This window comes from Neurospora tetraspora, assembly GCF_033439725.1.
Source record: "Neurospora tetraspora strain CBS 560.94 chromosome Unknown B0H65scaffold_11, whole genome shotgun sequence".
Taxonomy (NCBI): domain Eukaryota; kingdom Fungi; phylum Ascomycota; class Sordariomycetes; order Sordariales; family Sordariaceae; genus Neurospora; species Neurospora tetraspora.
Genome location: NW_026944393.1, coordinates 507,177 through 534,907, shown reverse-complemented (window position 1 = coordinate 534,907; position 27,731 = coordinate 507,177). Strand labels below are relative to the sequence as shown.

The window sequence follows — 27,731 nt, the reverse complement described above, 5'->3', positions numbered from 1 at the left end:
CTGGCGCGCAATTCCGGAACGAAGCACAAACACAAACAACGTGGTGAAACAATGCCGCAGTGCCTGGAATGCAGAAGGGAAAGCATGGGAAGTACAAGTGAGGCACCCAAGGCACGGAAAACAATACCTCTCAAGTCGGATGTGCCGGGTAGGTGGGCGTCACATGATGCACCCACATTGCCGAGACATGTATTTTAACTCTTTGCGTCCAGTCTTCTATGGTCTTCAGAACAATAAAGAGCTTGAGATACAACATGTTGATTCACGATTGAGAACCCAATCTGTTAGCCCATGTTCACAACTCATCACATCAAGGTGACAAGAACACATGCAGTCCAGACCATGATGAGACATCCTGGGCAGTTAGTTGATATAATCGAAATAAACATTGACGCGAAATGACTGACTCAATTGTGACGATGAAGGCATCTCGACAATGAACCAGCGGCAATGCGCTCCAATCAGAATTGCATCGCTCATTTGCCCCACTTTGTTTTCAAAGCACATGCCAATTGTTTGGAAATGACGTCGGTCGTGTCTTAAAAAATTTGGAGGTCCAGTCCGAGAAGCGGAGAGTGGCAGCAAAACACCAAAGCTTTGCATCGCCATGTCTTTGTAGTAAACAATGGTAAAAACAATATCCCGCTGCAAACCTGTAAAACAACCACCCGACCATCTCTCATATAATCATAGCTCCCTCCTCGGCTGCCTCATTCCCTCCCTCTACTCCTTCGCTCTCCTCCACCTCGTCCTCATCCAAATCATAAATCGGATACGTGAGAATCGCAGCAATCCCACCCAAAGCATCCAGTCTCTGCCCACTCTCGTGATCACTGCTCAACACCCTCGCCTCCCCTCCATCCTCCTTGACCTTATCCACCAGTGCCACAAACCTCTTCCTCGTCTTGATATCCAGACTCCTGAAAAACTTGTTATTGATCAACAGGACACCCCCTCCCCGACCCACCGCACCCTCCTTCACCGCCCTCTCCACCGGTTTCGCGCCGTACCACGCCCTCCCATCATCGTTCCTCAGCCGATCATACAACTGATCCATCAACGACGTCTCGCCCGTGAACCGCTTATCCCTCATCGTCGCCTGCACCTCCGGACTCTTCAAGACCTCATTGAGGGAATGCACATACCCCGTGCTGCTGTGGACAACCACCGCATCCTTCGCTATCCTCTGCAACTTCTTATCCGTCCTCTTCTGCCCCTCACTCTGCATATACCCCCTAAAATCCTGCGCCACAAACCCGGGACTCGCCAACAACAACGGCCGCGGCGTGCTGAAATCGACAGTCCTGAGCAGCGTAGACAAAGTCTTTTCGTAAAAGCTCGTCATGCCGCCCTGGCTCGCCGATCCGCCCGCCCTCTTCTTCGGGATATTCGATTCAACCCTTTGCTTGACGACCGTCTGGAACTCGGTAATCAGACAGATATTCGCCAAGCCCTCCTGCATCACCACCGCGCACATGGCTTCGCCGGTATCCTCCGCCACCGCCTCCTCCAGCATCTTGAGGGCGACCGAATCCCACCCGCTGCGCTTCCACAGCTGAAACGGCCGGTTGAGTTCGAGGTCGAGAGTGTGGTGCTGTCCCAAACTAACGTATTGGTTCTCTTGGCAGACGGTGCCGGAGACGTGTAGACTCGAAGCGGCGGGGTCGAAGAAGACGGATTGCACGCGGATCGTCAGGTCGGTGTGGACGCGGTCCGACGTCGTTGAGCCGGTGGAGCCCGTGGTTACGACTTTGCGGATGGCGTGCGCGCGCAAGAGGTCCGAGGGCGCGATGAGGTTGTGCGCGTGCCACATGTCTTCGGGCGTGGTGGGGAGGAGGGAGACGGGCGATTCGCCTGAGGGGTCGAGGGTTGAGAGGGAGTGTTTGGGGTTGGTGAAGCGCATTTTTGGGCGGTGGAGGGGGGTTTTCGTGCAGGTGGTATACGGATTATGTTCGAGGTGTTTCGTTGGATGTAGGTATAGGTAGGCCGAGAGGCAAATTCGACGACGAGGTAGGTTGTGGGTGTGGTTGCGCGTTGGATCGGGACCGCTTATGGAGGGCGTGTGTCCTCGCGTAGTTGACTCGAGTGCGTCCTAGGTGCTCGTAATGGTGGTAGTGTTGATGTCGTTGTGGTCCGCGATGTTGCCGCTGTTCATGGCCTCGCAATTCGGTGTTTAGTGAGTCGATTGAAAAGATGACGAAGTGGAAATGGGGCAAAGCTGTTTGGCTTTGGCAGGGAAGTGCTGTGGGCTGAGTGTGGGGTAATTGAGCACCAGGGTTTTTTAGCGGGGTAAGTACAGTCCAATGCTGGTTTGTTTGTTAGCTTGGTACTCCTGGTAGGTATATTGGACGATATCCATCCCGAATTGTCCCAAACCTTATAAGGACAAATTCAATGGCTAAGTACGGATCGAAAAGGCATTATTCAAGTTCGATATAGCATATTGAACTTGGGAAATAGCATATTCAAGGTGAGATTACGCTTTGATCATGGAACGAAACGAATCAATTAAATGTAAAAAGGCCTAGGGAAGTTGACCCGAGGTTTCGAGCTAACAAACAAACCAGTATTGGACTGTGATCCTGTGTGCCGCTGTCCTGCTTGCTGTCTTTGACTTTACCCCATTCAACTTGTTCTCATCAACTTCTCTCACAACACTCTTTTCGCGAGACGTCTCTTCCATCCTCTCTCAATACCTACACGGCTCTGATTGGGGCAGTCTGCCTCGGCCCATCTTGCCCCAATTCCCTAGCCCTCATAGCCCCTTCTATCATCACAGAACGCAGACTAATAAACGGGATCAGCACTTTACAGAAACATGTGTGATATAGGATGACAACATGGAATGGATCCTCCGACATTATACGCACCGCCGATGAATCGAGTGGCCCTAGGAGCAGTGGAGTTCGACGTGTATGGAAGTAACGGGCAGCAACGGCGGCCGGACGCGTGGGCTGGCGGGAAGCTCCGCGGAGATGGCCGCGCAGGACCGAACCGGGTGGTGGCCGGTAGCACGGACCACTCGGACATGAAGGCGGCCGCTAAGCCTGTTTCGGAGTTTCTGTTAGCAAATCTGACGCCCGTGAAACCCCCGGAGGACGGCTTGCTTGCTCACCGTTTGCTCACTTGAAAGAGAGCGAGAACAATAGACGGCAAGTCAAGTTGGATTCAGGCCGCAGCGCCATCTCGCGGTTGGCTCAGCGAGATCCAAGGGGTTAGAATGTTTTGGTCACAACATCACTTTCATATGTCGCTACTGTGGGCCATGTCTGGGCGGTGTTTGGCTCAGTTGAGGTTGCTGTTTAATCTTTGGACTGTTTGCTGCTTTTCTGTTCTGGTTTCTGCCCAAGAGTTTTTGTTGAGTTTACAAGACAGCAAGTCACCGCTCCCTTTTTTTTCAAATTGTTTTTCATGTCATTCTCCGATTCCCGAGATGCCGATCCCCATCACCTTGTCACCATCGGTTACTAAAAAGATCAGCGTTTTTGCGTTAAAGAGATTTCACCTGCCTCGGGCTGACCTGCTTGGACTGGACCTCTGGATCCTTCCGCCCGGCTTCTAGCTCGTTATAACTGCGACCATTCAGTGCCTGGTTTTAGCGGACACTTTCCGCTGATCACCCAAACTGGACCCAACTGGACCCAACTGGACCCATCGGATGAGATCATGGGAACACTGGAACACCGAGACACCACCTTATTTTGACCACACACGTTTCGCTCTTCGGTTGTTCGGTGTTGTGTAGGGTGGGCATGGTGAGGCAGACCGGACAGTAGACCTTTCTTAAAAATCGAGAGAGGAAACGAAAAGACTTTTGAAAGCTATTACGTGTTGGAAACCTGAAGCAAGTTTTGGTTTAGCGGTCAACGGGAAGCGAAGGGGAATATAATGCTGCGGTACACCTGATCTTTCTTGGACTTTTTTCTGCTTTTGTTCTGTTTTTCTGCTTTTGCACATTGAGTCCGAGTCCGAGTCCAAGTTCCACAAACCCGTCTCCGAACCGCCAACTTAACCCAACTATATTTGAGGACCCAAAACAAAACAAAAACCCAACCATGACCCGACCGTGGTACCGCACCCGCCCAACAACATGGCACCTAGACATGGACCGCTTCATCAACCCCTTCATCCCCGCCTCCGTTTTACCCCATTTCCCGACGCCAATCGCTTACTTTTTGGGTTACCGAGGTCCGAGATCGCGACGGGCGAAAAAGCCGCCGCTGGGGAATATAGCAATCATCTTCTTTGCGTTTGTGGGCGTCTTTGTTACCATTACGATTATTGGGGCGGTGGGGGAGCATTATGAGGGGTTTAGGGGGAGGGGGGTGCCGGTTGTTGTGGGGAGTTTTGTAAGTTTTTTTTTTTTTTTTTCCCACATTTTTCAAGACAGAAAATGCGTCGAGGTGGGGAGGAGGGTGATGCGGAAGCGTGGTGGTTGAGGGAGGCCCCGGATTTGCACTACGTCAACACCACCATGCTACCTACTAACCCCGGATTTTCCATGCCCGCCTACCTAATGCACCCCTTCGGACACATTACTGTTACAACAGACCACTAACCTACCAAACCTCACAACAAACAGGGCGCAGCAGCAGTCCTAGACTTCTACGCCATCGAATCCCCCCTCTCCCAACCCCGCAACGCCATCGGCGGCCAACTGGTCTCCTGCATAGTCGGCATCTCCATCGCCAAACTCTTCGCCTTATCCCCCAACTTCGAATCCATCCGATGGCTCGGCGCCTCGCTAGCCTGCGCCAGTGCGACAGCCGTCATGGCGCTCACGGGAACGGTCCACCCGCCCGCGGGCGCGACGGCACTAATGGCGGTGCTGGATGATCAGGTCCAGGCGCTGGGGTGGTTTTTGATTGCGCCCGTGATGCTGGGGTGTGCGATTATGCTTGTTTGTGCGCTTTTGGTGAATAATTTGCAAAGAAGGTTTCCTATGTATTGGTGGAGTCCGGAGAAGACGGGGGGGGTTTGGAGTGGCCCCCCGGGGAAGGATGGGAGCGGGGAAGAGGTGACCATGGAGACAGAGGAGAAGGGGGGAGAGAAGGGACTGGGAGGTAAAGCTGGGTCGAGTTCGGAGTCGCGACTGGGGAGGGGAGCGAGGAGTGATGAGACGTTGAGAGAAGGAGATGTAGATATTGAAGCGCAGAGTGGGACGTTGTCCGAGTCGGGGGATGATAATGACAATGAGGGGAGGAGGAAAAAGAAGGAGGATGGCGATGGTGATGGTGATGAGAGAGGGCCGAGGGTGGTGATTTCGAGGGGAGGGGTGGAGATTCCTGAGGGTCTTAGTCTGAGGCCGGAAGAGGTGAGTTTTTTGGAGACGATTTGTGAGCGGTTATGAGCTCTTGAGAGCAAGCGTGTTTGAGCGTGTTGGCGTTTGAGCGTTCTTCGAGTTAGGATACCACTTAGTTAAAACGGATTGGGGACAAAGATGTGATGCCATGACGATGTGAGGCCCTCCAGGTCGGCAAGTTTCAGACCTTTCTGTTTGATTGGCGCCATTCCAGCGGGACATGGGAGGCTCGGGTTTGGCACGGACACGCTGAAACAGCCAATCGTCACTGAGCGGCAGGCACCTGTTGCACTGTTGCACAAAATTGTTAGGCTGCGATGGGCTGCGCGGGCGGCAGGCACTGCGTTTCATTGGATGTTAGCTGCACCAAACAATGCGGCCCATGCCCGGATCTCCAACTCCCTTTCGCCCAACCTTCTTCGACTTCAACCTCTTATCATCGGCTGAATCATGCGTGACGACGGCTCTCTTACAACCCCAATTCTCGCTCCATCATTCATATTTATGCTGATGAGCTTTTCTGGACGTCCATGAAAGCAATTACGACAATCGGATAATCACGCTGACGCTGGACCTCGGCGCCGTGTCGCGCTGGCAAGACATCCTGGCCGTCATCTTATCATTACAGTACTTCAGTCTTAACAATGTCCTTCTTCACTCTCCCGCCGAAACAGTCCAAGGCACTGCGCATCGTTAACCCCGAAACTGGACAAGACACGCTCCCGGTGCCAACGCCCAAACCAACAACACCCACCAACATCGTCGGCCAGACCGTCACGGCCAAATTCAAGGATGGGGCCCCAAACCCCAAAAAGTCAGCCAAAGCAAAAGCAAAGCTCGCAGAAGTCCTTTGGGTCCCCCCACCACCCGGCGACACCCCTCCAGCTTTTGATGCCGATGAACAGTACGCTCGGGGCTTCGACGTTTACGCACCCCCCTTCGTGCCCGCAGCCCTGAAGCAGATCAACGAGTACGCCGGCACTGCCGTCGACACCTTCCCAAAGACACTTATCGACTACCTCCAGTACATCTCTGGGATTTTGCCCACAAGTCTTTTACCCGCCCTTCCTCGGCCAAAGTTCGCCGACAATCCCTCTCTCCAAAATCTTTCACCACAATGCTACGCGAAATACTTTCGTTCCTTGATCGAGGTCGAGCTTGGTTACCAAAGGAAGGAGAACGCTTCTTATTCCCTATACGGCCACACAGGAATACTAAAGTTCAATGATCCAAACGAACCGACTGTAACCATCACAGTCCCAGGACTTCGGGAAAACACCCCCAATGTCGAAGTGGACGACGAGGTGCAGCTCCGCCAGTTACGATTCGACTACGGCGGCCACTTGGAATCCAACCTTTTTCCTTGGACCGGATACATCTACAACGCCCGCGTTTCGGCAGTGGTCAGAGCAACCGAGACCCTCGTCTTACGGGTAGGCGGAATCACCTATCACACCGCTGAAGTCGTTACTCCTACCATGATACCGCCTTGGCCGACAGAGTTTCTTGTCAAGTTCAACATTGTCTTCTTCGTGCCAATGGTCCGGTACACGCCCATGATTGACGTGCTCCCCCATGTTACGGAGTCGCTGGATCTGGCAGAACATTTCCTTAAAAATGACTTTGATGCGCTGGATTCTTTCATCGACGAGGTCACTCGAAACGGCTCCAAGAGACCCAACCCGGATGCGTTGTCCACAACAAATGTCTACTGGAAACAGTCCATGTTGTTCCCCACGGAAGCAGACTGCAGTTCCCAGACCAACATGGTCAACTGGTTGGAACACTACAACGGTTCGCGGTTCGACGAATCCTTGAACTACGAGCAGCGTATAGCGGTCGACTCTGTCATTTGCCAGAACTACGGCACCATGCCTTATCTCATCTCCGGTCCTCCGGGAACAGGCAAAACCAAGACCATGATCGAAATCGCCCTCCAGCTCGTCCGCAACGTCCCCGATGTATCTCATATCCTCGTCTGCGCCCCATCGGAACCAGCATCCGACACCTTGGCCGATCGTCTCTCCAAGTCCATGAACCGCAACGAGCTTCTCCGTCTCAACCGACCAACCCGCGACTCGCGAGAGGTCCTAACCACCCTCCTCCCCTACTGCTACATGCAAAACGACGTCTTTGCTCTGCCCCCTTTTGCCCAACTCATGTCCTACCGCATCATCGTCACCTCCTGCCGGGACGCCTCCATGCTCATGTACGCGCGTCTAACCAACTCGGACCTCTACACCGTCTCATCCACCTTGCATCAACAAATCCACCCCACCTTACCACCTCCAACCAAAGCCCGTCTACACTGGGGCGCCCTCCTAATCGACGAAGCCGCTCAAGCCATGGAGCCCGAGGCTTTAACCCCCCTTCACGTCGTCTCCCCCCCTCTCAAAGGTCCCGAGCCGCTCTTCACCCCACTAGTAATCATGGCCGGCGACGAACAACAACTCAACCCACGCACCTCCTGCCCCTCCACTCCCCTCCAACAATCCCTCTTCGCTCGCCTCTTCAAGCGCCCCGTCTACGCCAACCACCCCCTCGCCCGCCGCCTCGCCAAAGACGCTCAACCGCCCAAACAACAATACCAACTCCATCCCGACCTCCTCCCCATTCTCCGCCCGCCCTTCACCAATCTGATCAGGAACTACCGCTCCCACCCCGCCATCCTCGCCATGCCTTCCAAGCTCTTCTACTTCGACACCCTAGTCGCCGAAGCCGACACCCACGAGCGAAACCGTCTATCATCCTGGTCAGGCTGGCGCGGCCGTCGCTGGCCTATTTTATTTCACGACAATCCCTCCCCCGACGACCTCGAAGCTCCCAGCCCTGACTCTCCCTCCTCAACAGCGACAACAGGGGGCTGGTTCAACGTCGGCGAGGCCCATCTAGCCTGTCAATACGCCTTATCCCTCTTCCGCTCGGGATTAGTCAAGCAGAGAGAGATCTGCATCATGAGCCCGTTCAAAGCGCAGGTGAGGCTGATCAGAAGCTTGATAAGGGGTGAGCAGTACGGGATGATGTGGGAGGTTAATGTGGGGCCTACGGAGGCGTTTCAGGGGTTGGAGCATGGGGTTGTTATTTTGTGTGTGACGAGATCTAGAAAAAGGTTTGTGGAGAGGGATAGGGGGTTGGGGTGGGGGGTTTTGCCGGGCGGTGTTAAAAGAGGTGGGAAAGGGGAGCAAGAACGGGTGGGAGGGGGGATAAGGAATAAACTCAATGTGGCGTTGACGAGGGCCAAGTTTGGGTTGATTGTGTTGGGGAGTAGGGAGGTTATGATGGGGGATGCGGAGAAGGAGGAGGAGGACTCTGACGAGGAAGAGGACGACGATGACGATGACGAGTCGAGAGGGGAGGAGGATACCGGTGGTGAGGAGGAGGAGGGTGGTAAAAAGAAGGCAAAGAAAGAGAAGGGAACTTCTTCGACTCAGGGAACGAGAGGAGAGGAGGGAACGGAATGGGCACAAATCATCGCCTTCTGTGAACGCAATGGTTGCATCGCTGATAGCAACCCGCTGTCTGGATCTCCCCAGAGGAGTCAGACCCAAAATGGAGAGGGCTGGCGGGGCGAATTGACCAAGTGGGAAACAGACATCCTTCTTTCTAATCCTCACGGTGGTAGAGGTAGTCACTACCGGCATGGTGGGAATACCTTTACATCAGATGTCACCAGTGCCAGTGCCAGTAGAACAGGGGAGTGTAGCGATGTGGATGAGTTTTAGAGAAACAGAAGACAGAGAAGTCAATGGGGGACTGGAGAGGGCATCAAGTTTGTGGGAAGAGAGAAAACCTAAGGTACCCACAACACTCAACACTTGTGGGAAACTGGTTAGCGTGGTGTTTGGTGTTTGTGGTTTTATTCTTTCGGGAGTCCATGGTTCGTGAATACTGGATCGTACCTAGGTAGAGAGGTAGCGACTTGGTATTATGGTAGGGAGATAGTGTATTGGAGGTGTTTTTACACAGGGCTGATGGTCCCGGGTCCAGGTGTGGTGGTGCTGTCGTCTAGTTGGGCCTCCGATTCTCCCATGAAGCATCCCGGCGCTAACATTGACTTCCAGATCCAGTCCTTCTTCCCAGCAGTCGACGACACTAAAACTGCCCTTCAATGTCCATCCGCAGCAATAACTACAGCTTTCATCACCCCAAAAGTCGACTCTGTCTCTCCAGAAACATCACCCTCGGTCGATCAACCTCCAAGCTCAACTTTTTCTCCGCCAAGTTCAAGTTGATGTCCCGGTCCGTCCGTCCGGGTTTTGCGCAATATCCATTTCCGGCCAGGCCCCCAACTCTTTCGTCGTCGTCGTCCGCTGCAACGTGCTCATACCACAAATGCACATCATACGCCTTTTTCCAGTGTCTGAATCATCAACGCCTCGACTGAGCACCATGCCCTCTCGTGGTACTCGTCACCTACCAGACTGATGACTTGCGTCGCATTGGGCTAGGATCATTGGCAGCGCGGCGACGCCTGAGGCGGGATTGTCTTGGGTCTACGCAGGCAAAGTCCTACCGACTTCTTATTAGTCCTTAGGTAATCTCAACTTTGTTGGCCGTGGAAAAGGGGAACGAGATAAGGTACTCACCATCCAAATGCACAACCTATTCCTCTCCTCCACCTCCGGATGTCTCTCCAGAAATAGCTGTGTAGCATCCAACATCCTTTTGTATTAGGTATTATACTTATCGTCGGATAATTTCCACATCCCGGGATCTTTGTTAATCTACCGGTAGGAAAAGAAGATGATATAGCAGCTCTCTTGCTCTTCTTGTTGCTCCTCGTTTCTCGTGGGGGAAAACAACCGAGTCAACAAATCACTACTACTCCTCGGCAGCCTCCCAAACCTGGCAAATTCCCTACTACAAGGCACATACTTCAACCTATCAGAGATCCTCTCGCGAATCGGCCAAGCCGGGGCAAGATACAGTTCTTGTTGTGGTTTTTTGAGCTCGGCGCAACATCCATATTCCGATGCACTACTACCACTTATCATTTACGTATTGCACGTTGATATGGCCTGACAGGCGTGGCATACAGCTTTCAGCATGACTTTTGCAGCGACAAAGACGACGGTGATATCGGTCTGAATCGGGACAGTGTAGGTAGACTGGGAGTGTTACAGAGGAAGTGTGGAAGTATATGGCAATGAACGCAGAAAGGCAGATGCCGAAGGTTCTAGCCGCGCTGCAAAGCATACCTCTACTGTGTGTAGGTACGCAATTGTCGTCCTTCATAAAGTGGTTGGCAAGAACAAGCTAGCAACAACAAACCAATGCCTCAATGGTCTCGTGGTATGATTTGCGCTTCGGGTGGACAACTGCTCCTTGCTTGTACACAAGCAATACCAATGTGCGAGGTCCTGGGTTCGAATCCCAGTTGAGGCCTTTCATTTTGTCTTTTTTCTTTTTGCTTTTATGCGTGCTGCATGCTTGGTGCTGCTGGTGCAGGATCGAAATATCAACCCGGGCAACAATGGGATCAGGCCGGATGACTCATGCCCGCAAAGGTGATCAAACAAGTGTAAGTCAATATCTGTATCAGATCTAATACATCTAGTCCCAGTCTATATATAACCCAATCTATCAAAATATCCCGATTGCTCTCCTCTACCATTCCCTGTCTCACATCCAACTCTTCCTTGTCTTAAACCTTCAACCGTCCTCTTTCCACCCCAACACCAACCCGCCTCTCAAACTCTTCCCAACACAACCCCCTTCCCTATTCCCACATCCCAATGAACCCGCTCCCAACCCCCCTCAAGCCTTAATAGGCGCATAAAAACTAAATCTTCCCTTCGGATCATACTTCCTCTTCAGCATCTTCAACCTCTCCTGCCTCCACCCTTCATACCCATACATAGCCTGCAGACTTTCACTCCCCTTAGCATAATTCACATAAACGCTCTTCTGCTTGACCTTCTCCCCATACGCCGCATCCCTAATCTTCTCTCCCCACTTCTGCGCCTGTGCATCCAGCGTCTTGTTCCTCGTCGCGGTGGTGTTGTCCTCATACGTCACCAGGAACCCATACAGCAGTTTACGGTCGCGCAGCGCAAACGCGGTGCTCTCGTAGGGGACTGCTTGCACCGCTTGGAGGGCGTAACCCTCTAGGTAGGCCATGGAGAGGGAGAGGGCCGGTTCGGTGCGGATCATATCCCTAAAAGCGTTGTAGGATTGCCGGAGGGCTCTGACGTCGTAGGTGTCGACGTCCATGCCGTAGACGGTGGCGCCGCCTTTGGGCTGGCAGGCCCAGTCTGTGACGCGGAATTGGGCGGCGGCGGCGAGGCCGGGGTAGTCGGTTGTTAGGACGGGGGTGGTGTCGAGGGGGGAGAGGGCGGCGAAGGGGGCGAAGTAGGAGGCAGCTTCGGAGGGGGGGCCGTTGTAGTAGACTGTTGAGACTAGGATGGGCTGTTTTTGTTTTGTCCCTGGTGTTAGTGATGTCCTACCTAGTCAAGCAAGTAAGGGAAGTGGGGGGGAAAGGGGGGAAGGGGAAGAGAAAAAAAAGACTCACATGAACAGGATCAACCTCAGGCGCCCACCTCCAAAGACTCCAATAAACCACAAACACGCTCTGGTTCCTCATCGCCTCATTATGCACCCTGTACACCTCCTCCAGCCTGTCCTGCGTAAACGTATAACTCTGATACGTCCACTCCGGCCTCACCGCATCATACAACTTATACTCCACCTCCGTGACCACCCCAAAGTTATGTCCGGCCCCTCTCAACGCCCAAAACAAATCACTGTTTTCCGTGTTCGACGCCTTCACCGCCGTGCCGTTCGCCAACACCACCCGCGCAGACAAGATCTGATCAGCTCCCAATCCATACTGCCCTTGCAACCAACCGTGTCCACCGCCCAGCGCCGGCCCTAGCAGTGAGACGCACCGACAGGAGCCGGTGGTGGTTTGTTTCCCCTTAGCCCAAAGGGCGGGGACAACGTCGTCACCACGTAACCCGCCACCGAGAGTGGCGGATTGCCCGTCAGCAGCGAACTCCATCTTGGTCAGGTTGCGCGTCCAGATGGCCATGCCGCCCTGCAGCTGCGACAGACCCTGCCAGGTGCCGTGGGTGCCGGTGGTGGCGAGGAAAGGGATGGAGTGGACGTTGGCGTATTGGATGGTGAGAGAGACGTCGCGCTCGGAGGCTGGGACGACGATGACTGCGTAGGAGGGGGAGTTGGTGTGCGTGTTGAGGGACCAGCGGTGGGTGTATTGGGAGAAGGAAGGGGAGGAGGGGAGGATGACGAGGGCGGAGGGGGAGAGGAGGGTAGTTAGGTCTTGTTGGATGGTTGGCGGGAGGGAGACGACGGGGGAGAGGGAGGTGGTGTTGTAGTCGCGGTGTTCGAGGGAAGAGGGGGGAGAGGTGTTGTCGCGGATGGCGATGGGGAGGGGGCCAGTGGCAACTGGGGAGGCGGTTGTTAGGCCGGCTATGGCCAAGAGGCCGCCCCAGATGAGGGAGCGGGTGCAGAAGAGCATGGTTGTTAGGTGAGGAGTTGGCGATGTGATGTCCAAGTGGGTCTGAGGTTCGGGATGAGTTGCTCGAAGGTGTCGAAGTGAAGTGAGTCTCGAGGGAACTTGAAGAAGTGCTGCTGACTTCTTGAGGCTTCTCGAAGCTCTTGAGCAGTGTTTGATGCTTTTTTTTTCCAACAGATGCAGTTCCACAGGTCCGTACTTATAGCATCGCCGGTGATCAGTGTCCGGACCTCCGGAGACAAGGACGGAGGTTACCTAGCGGCAACAAACTCAGCCTCAGCCTTGTAAGTGATGTTGCTACGCCGAGAGGCCGACTTAATGGAACTTTTGTGGTCAAGGATCACAATAAAAGGCACGGACAAGCGAAGTTGACAAGGCGCAGGAACCGTACTCCGTGGGACAAGAGTTTCCATCTTAACATACAAATGTTCAGGGATCCCTTACTCGCTCCCTCCGGATGTCTGCGTCATGACACCAGTATTGTAGATGCCCTAGCGGCCTGGGGTAATCGTGCTCAAGGATTGGAACTTTTGCTTACAGGGAGTCTCATACTGGGAGACGTACACCAAGTGAACGGTTGACAGCGTGCAGGTACCGTGCTCTGTAGGACAATGATCCCATGCTACACTGTTACCTGGTTCTTCCACTGCGTAGATACGTTCTAGCGTGCCGAGTGGACCGTAGCTGGCCTGTGGTCGCTTATTCCAGGAGCCTAGCCGTGCCCTGACACAAGGCCGTCGCAGGTCGTGAAGGGATTCATGATATTACCATAACTTACTGTGCCGCATAGGTGCAACCATGGATCTTGGGAAACGAAAATCGCCGACGGAAGATATAGTGGTTCGATGGAAGAGTGCAATGGAATGAGACCTTGCCACCTTGCCCTATGTGGGCAAAAGTTCGGAGCGTTTCCAGTACGACAACATGGCGGGCCCGAGGAATTGGGAGATATCTCATGCAGTATCACTGCATGGAAGGCTTAGAAAGAATGAGAAAATATTTGCGGGTGCCTTAATATCGAGAGAAGTCTGTTGAAGTGCGGTCTTTGTGATGGTTCTTGGCTGTGGGGATGTCTTCAGGCCTCTCCAAGACGGCCAAGACACTCGGCCATAACTTATCCGAGATCAAAGTTGAGAAAACCTGGGCGCACCCATACCTTTCCTCCACGCACCCATATATCCACCTATGTCAGCTGTCATAAAATACACCCGTTTCAGCGTGTAATTTCGAACTTCCCGACTTTTTTGACGAAATGCTGCCAAAACCACAAAGTCCACCAAGATTTCTGATGTCGTGACAATTTCATTGTCCGATTTGATAAGACTCAAGAACCAACCTCTTTAGCTCATTAAAGTACTCCTTCTACAACGGAAACGAAGATGGAGGAAAACAAGAGCCATTATTCTAACGACGAGGAATAGGGAGATTACGAAGCAGACGAAAAGCGACAGAATACTTTGTACTGCGCGCGCGTATATACTTAGGAATTCAATACTACGATACGGAGTGGTGATGCAATACGCAAAGCCTGAAATAAAGTGTAATAAAACGGACATTAAAAGGGTGAATTTTCACGGCTAAAAGTGGGCTCTTGCATGCCAAGTGCCATGGCCTGTCACAGAGTGCCAGGGACCCTAACCCCCCAAAACTATGGCCATGTGCGTGGAGGAAAGGTATGGGTGCGCCCAGGTTTTCTCTCAAAGTTACAGCAAGCCGAGTATCGTTAATGAAAGCAGCAGCTGTCCCAAAACTTGGGTGCACTTTCTAGAACGCTACCAAAATCCTTGGGGGCTAAAATGACCTGGGGTGCAAGCTCAGGGCCTCCGGATCGCCCGGGCGGCGTTGACAGTTCGGCGGATTTCTTGGCAGCCGAATCACAACATCACCATTCCTGGGCCTGGTTGTGATGAGCATGCTAGCTGTGCCGCGGGCTGAGGCGTTTTGGATGATAAGAGATGTGAAGTGGGTTTGCGTGGCTCGAGGAAGCTTCACGTCGTTCTCGCTGGACAACGCTGTGAGCGCAATGATGGTGGAAAGAATGAACGGAAGAGAGAAACCCCAAGCAAAAAGCGGTTTGAGACTGGATCAGCATATAAGAGAGCAATTGCTGTTCAAGGGAAAGTCATCAACACCATGTTGGGGGCTGACTCGCCTGATCGTGAATCGAGTGTGCTGAAGGGACTTACTCGGCGGGCAGTGTTACTTTTCTCGGCGGGCAGTGTATACTGCCCGTATAGCAAACCCTACCCTGATATTCCTCCGCGGGCAGTGTTATAGTAATTCTTAACCTTCAATATTTTTGCTCGCCAATGTACAATAGGAGAGGTAGCTGAAAGATGCTAATCCAAGCAGTAAGATTAATCTATTTACCTAACTAACCTCTCTTTCTCTTACTCTTCTAACTTCTTTAAAGGTTTTATAGTCCTCCCGCTTTTTGCTACCGTCTACTTAAAGTATTAACGAACGTATTATAGTACGTTTCTTTCGGGTAGGCTGTTCATTACAGCTTGTATTAATTTTAGTACCTCTAGAATTATAGTGGTTGAGTGGTTGGCCCTAGATAGAGTTACTAATCTCGTATGTTCTTATTAATTGTAGAAAATGCTGCAAATAGTGGCTCTTACGGTGGCTGTACGTTCAAATCGCCAAGTTAAACGTATTATGTTCAGTTTCATTAGGATTAGGGATTACGGTGACACTGCCCGCGGAGGAATATTAGGGTAGGGTTTGCTATACGGGCAGTATACACTGCCCGCCGAGAAAAGTAACACTGCCCGCCGAGTAAGTCCCGTGCTGAAATGGCGTTGACAATAGTTCAAGCCTCAGCTGAAAGAAGCTAGGCGTCCAAGCCACGCTCATCCTTTGAGGGCACAGTACGGTCCTATTGAATCCTTGTCAAGTACACGCCGTATTGACTTTGTGATCAGTCCAATCCCCTGCCAAGACGATGCACACCTCGCTTGTGTCGGCTCACTTTGCCGCAACTGTGCCCCTGCTTACACATGTTCCACGCATGCGAGATCTCGGACTGGAGACACTCGATGATGCTATTGGGTGGATAGACGCGAAGGAACGCGAATGGGCGAGGGATTGCTTGGATGTTTTGTTGGTTGCCTAGAAGCGCAGACGGTCATGTCCGGGAGTGGTGATGCAGAAGATGGTGACTGAAGTCGATGTTGGGGGCCGAAACAGAATGGCAGAGCAAAACAAGGCGAACAAAAGCAATGACTATGAGTGGATCGTGCGAATTGGAGGTTGAAATGGAAGAAGAGAAAGAAGGAATTTCCGCAGGGCAGTCAGAAATACAGGCAGAAGATGAACAATGGTGGGCGACGACTGCCACAGTTGGTGCAACGACCGCTCTTGCCGTCTGAAATCCGCAGTGCAGACACTCACCATTATCTCTTCCTTTTCGAGCCGATTCCGCCGAAAGAAGACCGACAAAGCAATTGAAATGGATTCGAATTCTATTTTCCAGTCCAATCAAAAATAATGCGACAGCACGGCGCAGGCGTTAAAGCAATCGCGATGCATCACCACAATCACCATATTCTTTCCTAACTCTTTTGTTTTAGCTATGTAAGCACTTCATCACGGTGTTACAAACAACAAGGGCCGCTGGTCTAGTGGTATGATTCTCGCTTAGGGTTCAATCCTGAGCATTCTTGCGAGAGGTCCCGGGTTCAATCCCCGGGTGGCCCCATTATTTTTCACGTTTTTTTTTTTTGCAACAATTTCCCATTTTTTTTTCACTCTTTGAAAACTCTCCGATGCCATGTTTCTTTCCCATTATTATTTTCTTTTGGTGTTTTGTTTTCGTAATGTTTGGAGAGGAATAGTGTTCGACAATAACGCATTAACAGATGTACTGGGTAATTGGCCCGAAAACTGATAGCTGACCATCTCGGTTGCTGTCAGCATCGATAAGGCATTGCAATGCGCCATGATGCCCCCAATGTTTCGCAACTCGCCTAGGCACATCGTGAATCAAAACCTTCTTAACTCCCACGAAATAGAGCAAGAAAACACCAAGGAAGACCTTGGACATCTTGGAAAACTGGAATCAAAAAATGGCCATTCAAAAAGAAGGACGGAAAGGGGCATCGTCCGAAGTCAGATACCGAGCCAGGACCGTCCAAGCACCGGCCCAGGGAGGCCTGTCTTCAGGTCTTGGCATCCCTTTTCCAGCACCCGCCAACACCATGACAAGCCAGAACACGTTCGCCATTACGTATTCTTGGCCTGGACAATTATTCGACCGCGCCATGTTCAATACCTTATGCTTGCTGTTATGAGGCTCCAATGCATGTCTCGACGACCATAAACCGCACCCTTGCCGAAAGCCACCTGAGATATCGATCGGAGCTGTTTCTGAGAAGTGAGAAGTAACAAGTCAGAATCCCATCGGCCATCCATCCGTATTTGCTGCCCTCACCCAGCACATAGTGTCTCAACCCAGCCACGACGACCAGAATGCATGTTTCACATGATGCGCAGCTTGTTACCAAACACGCATCAAAAAAAGGAACATGTGCGTGTTTGTTGTACTCGGAGGCACGACATCCGCCATCGGTTAAGTCCTACGAAAGCGAATGCGAAATGTCGATCGACCTTTCCATGTGGGGGAAGAGTCCCGACAACCAGATCGATCGGATGGTCAAGAGATCCTCGATGATGTCGACATCGTGCAGGTGGCTTTCGACGCCGCGCGGCGCCGTTGGCAAGACCGGTGACTTGATGATGTTGGTACCCGACTGACTTCAGTACGTAAAAAGAAAGCCGAGGCTTGAAAGTCTCCCACTTTTCAGCGGCGCCCAACTACATGAATCAATTGATCGCTGTTCCCACCTGTTCAGCAGGTACAGGGCCGAGGGCGCATCTCCCCTCAGAACCTGGACCTTACCGAGCTCAAAGCAACCTTGCTGGAAGCTCCATCCCATCCTGTGACCGCAGCACGCTTTTGGCGGAACAGTTCCGGGCGCTTTATCTACAAAAAGGGGCTGATTTTGCTCGGAGGAGAGGAACATATGTACACCGGACCGGGGCTTCGGAGGCCCCTTGTACATACCTTCCGGTGAACCCGCAAGTTCGCGGCGGGACAAACGTGGCTTTCGTGTTCTGCCCAACGTGGTTGCTGCATATTTGCGAATAGTTTGTGCCCACGTCCCAGTTTCTCCATCGTGGAAATCCAGCCCGGACAAGCTGGAAGCCCCCTTTTGGGAGAGAATCAGTGATATTGTCGTCTGCTTTTGTTCCTGACCTGGACAGAAACATCAGATTAGCGGAGCCATGACAGGGACCGGGCCCGAAAGTGACCCTTGTCGGCGCCGACAACATGGAAAAATAATTGGTTGACAAGCCATCTGTCATGAAGGACCCCGTTGATCGACATCCAGGATTACAGGCCGATCATATTCCCCCCTCGCTGTAGCCAGTCTGCCAACCCGATGGTTTGCTTGATCGGGTATCCTTCAGTTTGCCCGTCTCCAATATAGATAGGAGCCCCCTTTTTCGCTGGTCGGGTTACGATCCGACACTCGGCAGGGCAAGTAGACGGTCAGTTCAAGTTACCGTGTTGAGCCACGGGTTCGGTTCTAGACGGGTCTCTCATCAGCGGGTTGAATCTTCCTTCATCTCGTTAGCATCAAGATGGCTCGCCTGACAAGTCTGTTGACGGCCGTCGCCGCCGTTGTCGGTACTGCCCAAGCAACCCTACCAACGGAATGGACACCCATCTGCAAGGAGATCGAGGCAAAGATCTCCAAGGCCAGCGATGTCATCTACCCAAGTAAGTGTTCCCACTCCCCTGAGTTGTCTCACAGCGTGGACGGACGACTCATATCTTTCGCGGCGTACAGTCCAGGCCATCTCCTTCACTTCGGCGATTACCCACTGGTTCTGGTCGTCCTATGAACAGCCATCGTGCGTCTTTGCACCTGGGTCTGCGGAGGATGTGTCGGTTGCGCTGCAGATTATTGGCGCCACCAAGACTCCCTTTGCCGTCCAGTCTGGTGGTCACTCTTCAAACCCAGGCTTCTCCAGCACCAAGGGTGTACATATCTCGCTCAAGAGGCTGGACCAAGTGAAGCTGTCTGAGGACAAGAGCGTCGCTGAGATTGGCTTTGGCAACGTGAGTAAATGTCGGTGGTATCTGGCCGAGACCGGTAGCTAACAGTGTTCCAGGTCTGGGTTGATGTGTACAAGGCCCTGGAAGGTACCGGCAGGAATGTTGCTGGAGGAAGAGTGCCCGGCCCGGGCGTTGGTGGCTTCACCCTCGGTGGTGGATACTCCTGGAAGACAAGCCAGTATGGTTTGACCTGTGACACGGTCAAGAGCTATGAGCTTGTCCTTCCCGCAAGTTACCATGGCTGGTCCCTAGTGTGACGAATGTCAGCTAACACACGGCCGAACAGAACGGAACCATTACCAGAGTGTCCAAGACCCTGAACCCCGACCTCTACTTTGCCCTCAAGGGCGGTCTTAACCGCTTTGGCATTGTCACGTCGGCTGAGTTCTACACCCATGAGCAGCCTGAGAAGGTGTACGGTGGTCTCGGCATCTATCCCACCAGTGCTGTCGACAAGATTCTCAACGCCACTTCTCAGTTCTCGTACCTGAACAAGGATCCCCGGACCCAGATCATTACCACCCTTGAGGGCAGTCCTCTGGGCACCACTGCTTTGGTTTTGTTCTTCCACGATGGTCCCGAGAAGCCGGCCACATTCGAGCTCTTTGATGACATCAAGCCGCTCATCAAGGCAGTCAAGTCTCAGAGCTTTGTTAGCTTTGTGCAGACCATCCCTGCGCAGGTTGTGGAGCTGACCAACATCCGCGGTGGTTTCATCAGCTTTGCGACTTCTGAGCTCTCTCAGACTTTCCTGGAAGCCATCAGGCAAGAGACTGATGTAAGTTGTTGTGCGTCTGAAGCAAAGAAGAAAGATGACTAACCTTGATAACAACAGGACATCAGCAAGATCATGGGTCTTCACGGCGGCATCACTGTCAGCTATGACATTGAGCCCTTCACCAAGTACGGCGAGCACGCCACTGAGAGTGCTTTCCCGCACACCGAGTCTCCCCTTCCGGTAAGTCACTTAAGTAGTGTATTCTACCTTGTGACAGATCCGAGCTAACCTGTCCCAGCTCAACATCTACTTCGCGTGGTCCCTTCCCCAGAACGACGAGTTCTGGTACGCCCGCATGAAGCAGACTCTTGAGACGCTCAAGAAGGTGGCCATGGACGACGGCATCTACAGTGATACCTTCACCTATTACCCCAACTACTCGCTCTTTGACGCCACTCCGGAGCAGCTGTACGGCAACGAGAACGCGGCGCGGTTGGCGAGGATCAGGGACCAGGTTGATCCGGACAGGATCATGGAGCTGGCCGGTGGATTCAAGATTTGATGGGAGCAGAAGATACCCGGTTGTGTTTTCGTAATGGCATTGCATTGTCGTGCTGTGTTTCATCTGTTCAAAGACCGTTGTTAGCCCTTGACCTCTTTGTTTAGTAGCAGCCGTAGGTACAGGCGGTTGGTAAGAAGTTGCCGGTTCCTGTCATGGGCGATGGAAGTCGGTAGCAAATGAATGCCGGCACTCACAAGTAGTGGCCCGGGGACCTCAGAAGGAAAGACCATAAAGCAACCAAAGTCAAATTTTCCCTGCTGGAATCCGGCTCTGAGGAACGAAGATATTAAAATAAGGAAGGAAGGAAGGTCAAGATGAAAAGGTTTGAGCGGGGTACTCTTCCCGCATACAAGTAAGTACTGCATGCAGTGCCAACAAGTATACGTCGGCAGGATCAGTCAATGATGCAGAGCGCCCAGGCTCAAATTACTGCCAGATGGTTGAGCGAGGGGTTCAGTCGGTTGGCAATGTCGGCAAAATGGACTCAGTGGATCGATGAATGGAAGATATCACACAAAGGGAGGTTGACCCCACGTGGCCGTTGGAAGGAAAGACTACTCTTCATGGAGAATAAAGTAAATTGCGCAGTGGCAGGTAACCGAAACCAGTGGAACCGACAATTACGGTCTGCTTGGCAGCTGCGTTGTCTATCATGGAAAGAGCGGTACCGATCAACACACAAGAATAAAAGGCGTGACCAAAAGGATCGACGCATCAATCCAAACAGCTACTGCCTCAAGCCATCTTGATCCTTCCTCTTTCACCGGGAAATACGTCCCGCCCAGATTCGAACAAGGCATAACCCTCCACACCAGGCAAAACCAACCGGCAGGCTTAGTGCACGGATGGGTCCAACTCTCCAGTATCCTCAGTCTCCTTAGTCTCTCCACGATGAGCCTCTTCATGATCGCCGTCTTCACTGAAAGAAGAGTCGTCATCAGACGAAAACACATGCTCTAGGTCTGACGGGCAGACATCCGTGTCTTGGAGTCTATCCCGAGCCTCATGTGTACCGTAGGAGGCACTAACGATCACAGTCATGTTTTGTTGCAATGGATCGTTCATACTCTCTTCCAAGTTTATGCGAACATGAGTTCCGGTGAGCGCAAGAGGTGTGGAACCAGTCTGGGAAAGAGACGGAGGGAAGAAGTCAGATACAGTCCATGCTATAAACGCGAGACGGAAACAGGCCGACATGGGTAGAGGTAGGTGGGTTGACTTACAACGTTGTGGATTGGCCCGAAATCCTCGTTAAAGTCTTCGGTCGGGTAATCCATGGCTGCCCACGTCTCGTCACTTGGATCCTGGCTGCCCCCGAACGCCCAATTGGCGACTTGGTAGTGATCAACTTTTGCCTCAACATTTACCGAAGAGTTACCCTTTACACAGGACGGCTAGTGTTGCGAGAGTTTACCATTAGCTGACTGTTAGGGTTACAAGACTGCCAGCTGCTGGGTGCTTACCTTCCACACCAACCCGTTGCATAAGGCGACACGGATTTCCTCGCGCAACCTGTTTGCCTTCTCTTGGATCTCTTCTTCTGACATGATGTCGAAGACGAAATCCTCTTCCCCGGGCCAGTAGTCATCGTCGTCGTCATCCTCATCGTCAAATGCCCAGCTAGGAAGGTCGGCCTCTGCGTCCTCATCGGTTTCGGAGGTATCCGCTTCCACAGCCTGCTGGACTGCTCTGGGCTGTGTCGAGCTCGGCGGCTCAGGAGTGGAACCCTTTTGTTTCTTGGCAGTCAGCCCCTGGGATGCGCCATCTTGGCCATCAAGGTTCTCAGGTTCTTTGGTTGACACCTCGCGTTGGCCTAAAGCAAGAAGTAAGGTGTGAGTACGGATTCGATCCAGACAGCAGAGAAAAGGGAAAAGAACTTACGCTTGTCGGACATTGCGGGGGAATTAGGATCAAAGACTGGGAAGGAACAGTCTGGATGCAGCGAGGAAGCTACGAAACTGGAGTCTTCCGTCGGGTACTGTCGCAATTTGAACTCGATCGGAGCTGGAAGGTGGAGGAAAAATTCAAAGGCAAAGGTGGCAGGAAGGAGAGGGGAATCTGGTCAAAAGGAGGAGCCAACTTTTTCAGGTTTTTATCACTGCATGATCCAGGGCGCCTCATGCAGATGATGCAGTTTACCAGCACCAACTTATCCTACGCTTCGGTTCTTCTGGGGGCATCGCATCTCTTTTGCCTGCGATCACGTTCAGTCCCTTAGTTTCCTTTCCTCCCGCCTCTCAGCCCCGGAACTTGTCAAGCACAAGCAGCGGATGAACTTGAAAGGCTACAGCCATGTCAATGCTACAAGGTGCGAGAGACCAGTTCTTATTCTCGATTTTCTTGTCTGGGAAGATACGATACACACAGTCCAGCTAACACCTCTTCGATGGCCCAGTTTCCCACCTTTCGCTGGCCAAGCTGCCGAGCTCGCGCTCACCGAGTCCACGACGACCTAGATTTTCACACTCCCGGATCAACTCGACTGCTCCCGCTCCAAAGCCCACCTTATCCCCATACCTCTCCCTGCCTGTGCTATGCCCGGCTTCCGCAACAAGTGCGTCCTTTAGGTTTGGAAGATGAACTCGGCTATCTTGACCTCAGCGTCTTGCGCTTTGATGATTGACCCGACCACTATGGAGGTCAGTCCTACGGCCGCCGCTCCGCCCATAACGTAATAATTCCCGGGCTGGTACGTTGCCAACCCAGACAAAAAGTCATGACCTTTGGCCAGACACGTATTGCTGATCTTCAGGGCGCCATCAGCCTTACTGTACCCTGCCACATGATCCCAAGTCACACATCCTGCATAGATGACTGCTTGCAGAGCAGAGAAGAACATCGTTACCATGCCCTTGAAGATTCGAAGGCTGCAATGCTTGATGCCAGCGAAGATGGAGACCACCCAACCAGTCAGTTGGAGGCCCCAACTGGGCGACGGATCATCGGGATCTGGCGTAGGGAAAGATAACACAAGTGAGAACAGAAACTTTGCCGCGCCGCCCTTGTCCCATTCTTTCAGAGCACCAAAATTCGGGAAGGCACTTCCCATCGGCGTCAACCACTCCTTTGCCTCGCTGAAAAGGGAGTAGCAGCTGTATCCAAAGTAGATGATACCGACAATATAAGAATGCGCCTTCAGCCACTTCGCAATCTTCTGGAGAAGACTATGCTTCATGATCTTACTGACGAAGGTCTGTTGGTTCTTTCCATCCCCAGGGCTGGGGTCTTTAGGCTTTTCTTCCTTTGAGGCGACGCCACTATCACTCGTTTCGGAAGCGGTGGGCTGCACGACCGCAAATAGCTGGGGAGCGGCCATGAGCTCATGCCCAACGAGCTCAGCATCTAGCTCGGTTTTGGCAGCCTGGATCTCCTTGAAGCTTGGATGCTGTTTCGGGCTCACACCGTGGCATATCTTGAATGCAATTGTGCCAGGGATTGCTAGTAGCATTGTGATGGCATCAAGGAACGACAGAGGTCGGTCGGATATCTTCGACCACAACCAGGAGATGACAGGGATATCGATGGTCGCCGTGGCAAGACTCTTCACCATGAGGATGAGTTTAGCTCCCACCTGGACGAAAAGCGTAATCAGATCTCTCGCAATTGCAATAAGTCTCGTGAGGAGCTTACTACCGAGCTGGGAGAAAACCTCGGAAACAGTTGCTTTTCGAGACGGGTCGAGGAGTGACACCAAAGCGGACCCAATGTCCCCCGCACCCTCCGCAAACTCCTTGACGAGATCTTCGAGAGCTGCCACGATCTTCGTCAGGTCGTCATCCTCGATCTTCTTTTTTGCAGACTCCATGGCTTGACGGACCTCAGGGTTGTGCTGGGCATGATGGTTCGCATAGTTTCCCCCTGGTGAGTGGAAAGCTTTCTCCATTTGGCTCGGCTCCTTCCCTTTTTGGCCATTGCCGTCGTGATCGACAGGACGGTCTACTTCGGGTGGCAGCTGGGTTGTGTTGCAATTCTTGCTAAGGCTCTCCTCTAGTTCATCAAGATACGACACCGCCTTATCACCAAAGAGAAGTACTGCCTTGACAGCAGTATCAACGAACCCTTCGAAATAGTCGCGGAAGATGTTGTGGGTCTCCTTGATATCACCCCAGGCGAAGAGAAACTTCAACCCGTTCCATATCTTCTTCAGACCCTCACCCAGCCACTCGAGGGCCTTCCTGAGGCCTTTCATCACATGCTCGTATGTTTGGACCAGGAATTTCCAGACCTTCTTTCCAATCTTGACAACAAGATGCCAACCGTCTACGAAGATGTCTCTCACAGACTCGAGAGATCTGGTGAGCCAGTCAAAAACTGCCCAACTGCCCGTAGTTGGCTTCTCTCCGCTAATATTGGACTCCTCTCCAAGTTTGGGTTGTTCTGAGGGCTGTTCCAAAGAGACAGGTTGGTTCTTCTCGGTACCTGTAAACTGCGCTTCCAGTTTCATGCTGGCACCCTTTGAAGACAATGACTTGATGGCCGCGGCAGCTCCTTCAATGTTGACGTTCTTCGATCCTCCGCTCAAGAGCTTTTCGCCATTCGGAAGGTGGGCATTCTGCAAGTCATCGCCGGACTTGATCTTGCTAAAGAAGTCCAGAACTTTTCGAGAGGGATCGATGTACGTCGTCTCGCATCCTGGAACGCCCGAAACTCGCAAGCTCGGTACATTCAGGTCATCAATCTCTTGAATCACCGTTAGGGTTCCCATCACATCGGCCTTGACTTTGACTGGCAGTCGGCTAAGCTCAATTGTTCGGCCGTTCACAGTTGCGAGACATGTACTGGATGCACTGAGGTCAACTTCCAGCCCATCAGCTGGAGATCGGCCCCCAGCACCAGGATAGATCTTGATGTGAGTCGTGTAAGTGAACACTTCTCGATGTGTCTTGATCGCTGGGACGCTGAAGTCACCAGTTGTCCAAAGACTGGAGTCACCCGACTGGTACAGAACTCGCATTCTCGGATGGTCTTCGTCGCCGAGAACGAACATTTGCTGGGACTGAGTGGTTTCGTTGACCGAGGCAGCAAAGCGCACACCTCCGTCAAGGACCTGGTTGGCATCGCTGTGTCTCTCGAAGGCGTCAACCGCGGGGCTTTCTGAAGGTCCAATCTTGAATTGAGTGTACGCTATCACGCCGTCATTGTTGCGAGTGAAGACGGAAATCAAGGAGCCAGACTGTGCAGCATGGATTTGTTTCAATCCTCGGAGGCAGTCCGCTGAGGCAACCAGACTGGTGTCAGGCAACTTTGTTGAACCTCTTGCACAGTCTCGGGCTGGAATACGGTGGATTCCATTTTCCGCGGAAACGAGAAGATCGGTCCGGCCCATCGATGTCCTGACGGTGGCAAGATCAGATGCACCTGGGGGAACTGGCAGGTGATAGTTGACATGGGAGTAGTAACCTTCAACACTCTGACCGCCCAGTCCGGTGAAGCTGAGCCGAAGAACCTCACTGATCCTGAACAGGACGAAGACTCCAAAGGTCCCGCCACCCCCAGGCAATGTACCAGGGCAGAGGCTGATGATCTGTCTTGGGTTGCAAGGCATCTCAAGATCAGTCTTGACGGACCATGAAGAAGCCTTGTAGTCGATATCAAGGCGACATATATCGTTTTCGGGAGAATCGACCTTTCTGAACCTTGCTACCGCAAGGGGATGGTCGTCATCTGAGCCTCGGCCCTATCAGGTTACTGTTAGTACCGCACGGAGAAGTCAAGGTCAACCACATGAGGCACTCACAATCAGGAGACCATATATCTGGCCCTGGATGGTGTTGTCCTGACCCTGGACAGCATGGTCTAGTAGCTTGTCGATGTCCTTATCAAAAGCTTCGGGCTTCAGTCTGCGCAGGACGACTAACTGAGACAGGCCCTTTGGCTCTCCGTGGGCGAACACGAGGTTCAGAGTCAGATCGGTGTCCTGATATACTCCAAGTGCTGTGGCCTCATGCTCCGCCGGGATGCTCAGCTTTTCGCTGAGGTTGATCAGCTGGTTTCGCCCCAATTCGTCTTGTTTGATGAGGTACAGCACACCATGAGTGCCAATGGAAAACACCATGGGGTTCTGCTTCTCATCCTTGACGACGTAGAAGTCCTGCGTGTCCAGGAGCGGTGTCGAAGTCACCACTTGCTCAATGAGCTCTGAATCATGATGAATGGACATTGTCGACGGGGTGTTAGGACACCAAAGTCCCAGGACGAGAAAGATAAAGACAATGGAGGGATACGATGGAAAAAGAAGTTGTGGAATGGAGGTATCAGAGAGAGGTAAGTTGACTGAACATTCACCAGCTCTTCGGCAAATACTCTGTACGGCGGAGGGTGATTATATGAGCTAACAGCTGTCTTGGATCCTCACAGTCTCGTATCTTCGTACCAAGATCTCTGCAAGATGGATGAAGTGCCTCGACTTGTGGCCAAAATGCCCGACGACCATCAAACCAAGAGCAGAAAAAGACAGACGTACCAAAGTTGGAGACTGCAGTGTTAGTTGCGGAGTTTCGTTCAGCTGAATGTCCACATTTGGCGTCATCGCTCATCCAGAGATGCGTTGGCATAGCCTCCAGCCAAACAATTTGATCACCTCTCGAGACATATTGGGCTGGACTGCATCTGTGTCTAGACAGATCATGGATCGTCTCCAACTGACTGAACAGCTCTTTCGTTCAACACACAACCCATTCCTCCGAACTCCGAAACCGTGCATACGTAGAGATACGTTAATGGCGCGGATCGGCGGCGGAGTCCATTCCAGCACTTGCAAGTCATAGGCTCCACATGAGGGTCGGGAAGGCCAAACCAAGCCGGACATACAGCTGGAGATACCCACCACAATACGACCCAATATTGACCCAGAAGCTCCCAGACTTTAGCACGTCGGTAGAGGCAGTCAACCACTCGGCAAGTCGGCAGGGGCTGAAAGAGATCCGACGGCTCAGTTGGGACGGACAGAGTACAAAGACGTGGCACAGAACGTCATCTGGGGGCAATGATCTACGATCTGGCATGTTCCTCGATCTTGGACTGCATGTCAATGAAGCGGGTCCCACCCAATTGGCCTCTTCCCGTCTCTTGGCTGCATATGATGATCTTGATCTAGCCATCCTCGACACTTCAGATGAGAACATGCATCGATGCCTGAGTTTCGGCGATCCTCCCTGCATTGTCGCCAATTCGCTCTGCTACCTTGAAGGTGGAGAGGGATACGTATGTATCAATCTTGAGCCCCGCCATTTGGTGATGTTGAGCGCAGATGCTAGCAGGTAGGCACTCCCGATGAGAGGTTTTAGAGGTATCACTTCAGGAGATACCATCTCCAGCCCAGCACAAATATCAACCGCAATTCCGCAATCACCAGATGCCCCTTTGAAGACACGGCTTTGCAGCAGACTCGACCTCCGAACCGAATACTTCACAACACTTGAGCACGATGGCGACAACTGAAGTTGACTCACGCCTGAAAGATTTCGATCTTCAAGGTTTCCATCAAATCATCGCTATCTCCCAAGATGTAGGTTCATGCTCCAGGCTTGCAGACCCGTCAACCACACG

At 52.5% G+C, this 27,731-nt stretch overlaps 7 protein-coding genes and 2 non-coding genes across 9 annotated transcripts; 5 read left to right on the top strand and 4 right to left on the bottom strand.

The window, feature by feature from the left end:
* Nucleotides 1–410: 410 nt before the first annotated feature.
* B0H65DRAFT_82673 (uncharacterized protein) lies at nt 411–2,151 on the bottom strand. The gene has a single exon (XM_062831459.1). It carries the CDS (start codon nt 1,901–1,903, stop codon nt 680–682), a length of 1,224 nt encoding a protein of 407 aa, XP_062676580.1. The 5' UTR covers nt 1,904–2,151; the 3' UTR covers nt 411–679.
* A 1,904-nt stretch (nt 2,152–4,055) lies between these two features.
* Nucleotides 4,056–5,507, top strand: B0H65DRAFT_566655 (HPP family-domain-containing protein; the record flags this gene model as incomplete). Its single annotated transcript, XM_062830332.1, has 2 exons — nt 4,056–4,349; nt 4,583–5,507. 2 exons carry the CDS (start codon nt 4,056–4,058, stop codon nt 5,348–5,350), a joined length of 1,062 nt encoding a protein of 353 aa, XP_062676579.1. The 3' UTR covers nt 5,351–5,507.
* A 203-nt stretch (nt 5,508–5,710) lies between these two features.
* Nucleotides 5,711–9,177, top strand: B0H65DRAFT_566651 (P-loop containing nucleoside triphosphate hydrolase protein). Its single transcript, XM_062830331.1, has one exon. It carries the CDS (start codon nt 5,947–5,949, stop codon nt 9,022–9,024), a length of 3,078 nt encoding a protein of 1,025 aa, XP_062676578.1. The 5' UTR covers nt 5,711–5,946; the 3' UTR covers nt 9,025–9,177.
* A 1,400-nt stretch (nt 9,178–10,577) lies between these two features.
* B0H65DRAFT_t475 lies at nt 10,578–10,687 on the top strand. Its single transcript has one exon. It is a non-coding gene; the product is annotated as a tRNA-Pro (tRNA).
* A 238-nt stretch (nt 10,688–10,925) lies between these two features.
* Nucleotides 10,926–12,779, bottom strand: B0H65DRAFT_504104 (uncharacterized protein; the record flags this gene model as incomplete). Its single annotated transcript, XM_062827888.1, has 2 exons — nt 10,926–11,710; nt 11,814–12,779. The coding sequence occupies 2 exons, from the start codon at nt 12,777–12,779 to the stop codon at nt 11,060–11,062; spliced, it is 1,617 nt and encodes a 538-aa protein (XP_062676577.1). The 3' UTR covers nt 10,926–11,059.
* A 3,609-nt stretch (nt 12,780–16,388) lies between these two features.
* On the top strand, nt 16,389–16,478 carry B0H65DRAFT_t476. Its single transcript has one exon. It is a non-coding gene; the product is annotated as a tRNA-Pro (tRNA).
* A 1,947-nt stretch (nt 16,479–18,425) lies between these two features.
* B0H65DRAFT_504099 (uncharacterized protein) lies at nt 18,426–20,201 on the top strand (the record flags this gene model as incomplete). Its single annotated transcript, XM_062827887.1, has 6 exons — nt 18,426–18,564; nt 18,635–18,906; nt 18,960–19,154; nt 19,190–19,681; nt 19,739–19,861; nt 19,920–20,201. The coding sequence occupies 6 exons, from the start codon at nt 18,426–18,428 to the stop codon at nt 20,181–20,183; spliced, it is 1,485 nt and encodes a 494-aa protein (XP_062676576.1). The 3' UTR covers nt 20,184–20,201.
* Nucleotides 20,202–21,017: 816 nt separating this feature from the next.
* Nucleotides 21,018–22,077, bottom strand: B0H65DRAFT_593031 (uncharacterized protein; the record flags this gene model as incomplete). The annotated part of the gene is made up of 4 exons (XM_062831144.1): nt 21,018–21,308; nt 21,407–21,577; nt 21,647–21,996; nt 22,065–22,077. The coding sequence occupies 4 exons, from the start codon at nt 22,075–22,077 to the stop codon at nt 21,018–21,020; spliced, it is 825 nt and encodes a 274-aa protein (XP_062676575.1).
* A 606-nt stretch (nt 22,078–22,683) lies between these two features.
* B0H65DRAFT_566621 (uncharacterized protein) lies at nt 22,684–26,343 on the bottom strand (the record flags this gene model as incomplete). Its single annotated transcript, XM_062830330.1, has 2 exons — nt 22,684–25,860; nt 25,921–26,343. The coding sequence occupies 2 exons, from the start codon at nt 26,341–26,343 to the stop codon at nt 22,747–22,749; spliced, it is 3,537 nt and encodes a 1,178-aa protein (XP_062676574.1). The 3' UTR covers nt 22,684–22,746.
* Between the last annotated feature and the right edge of the window lie 1,388 nt (nt 26,344–27,731).

What these genes read in the sequence shown, in the direction of transcription:
- B0H65DRAFT_82673 (XM_062831459.1), bottom strand. Translation starts at nt 1,903, where the DNA reads ATGCGCTTCACCAACCCCAAACACTCCCTCTCAACCCTCGACCCCTCA.
- B0H65DRAFT_566651 (XM_062830331.1), top strand. Translation starts at nt 5,947, where the DNA reads ATGTCCTTCTTCACTCTCCCGCCGAAACAGTCCAAGGCACTGCGCATC.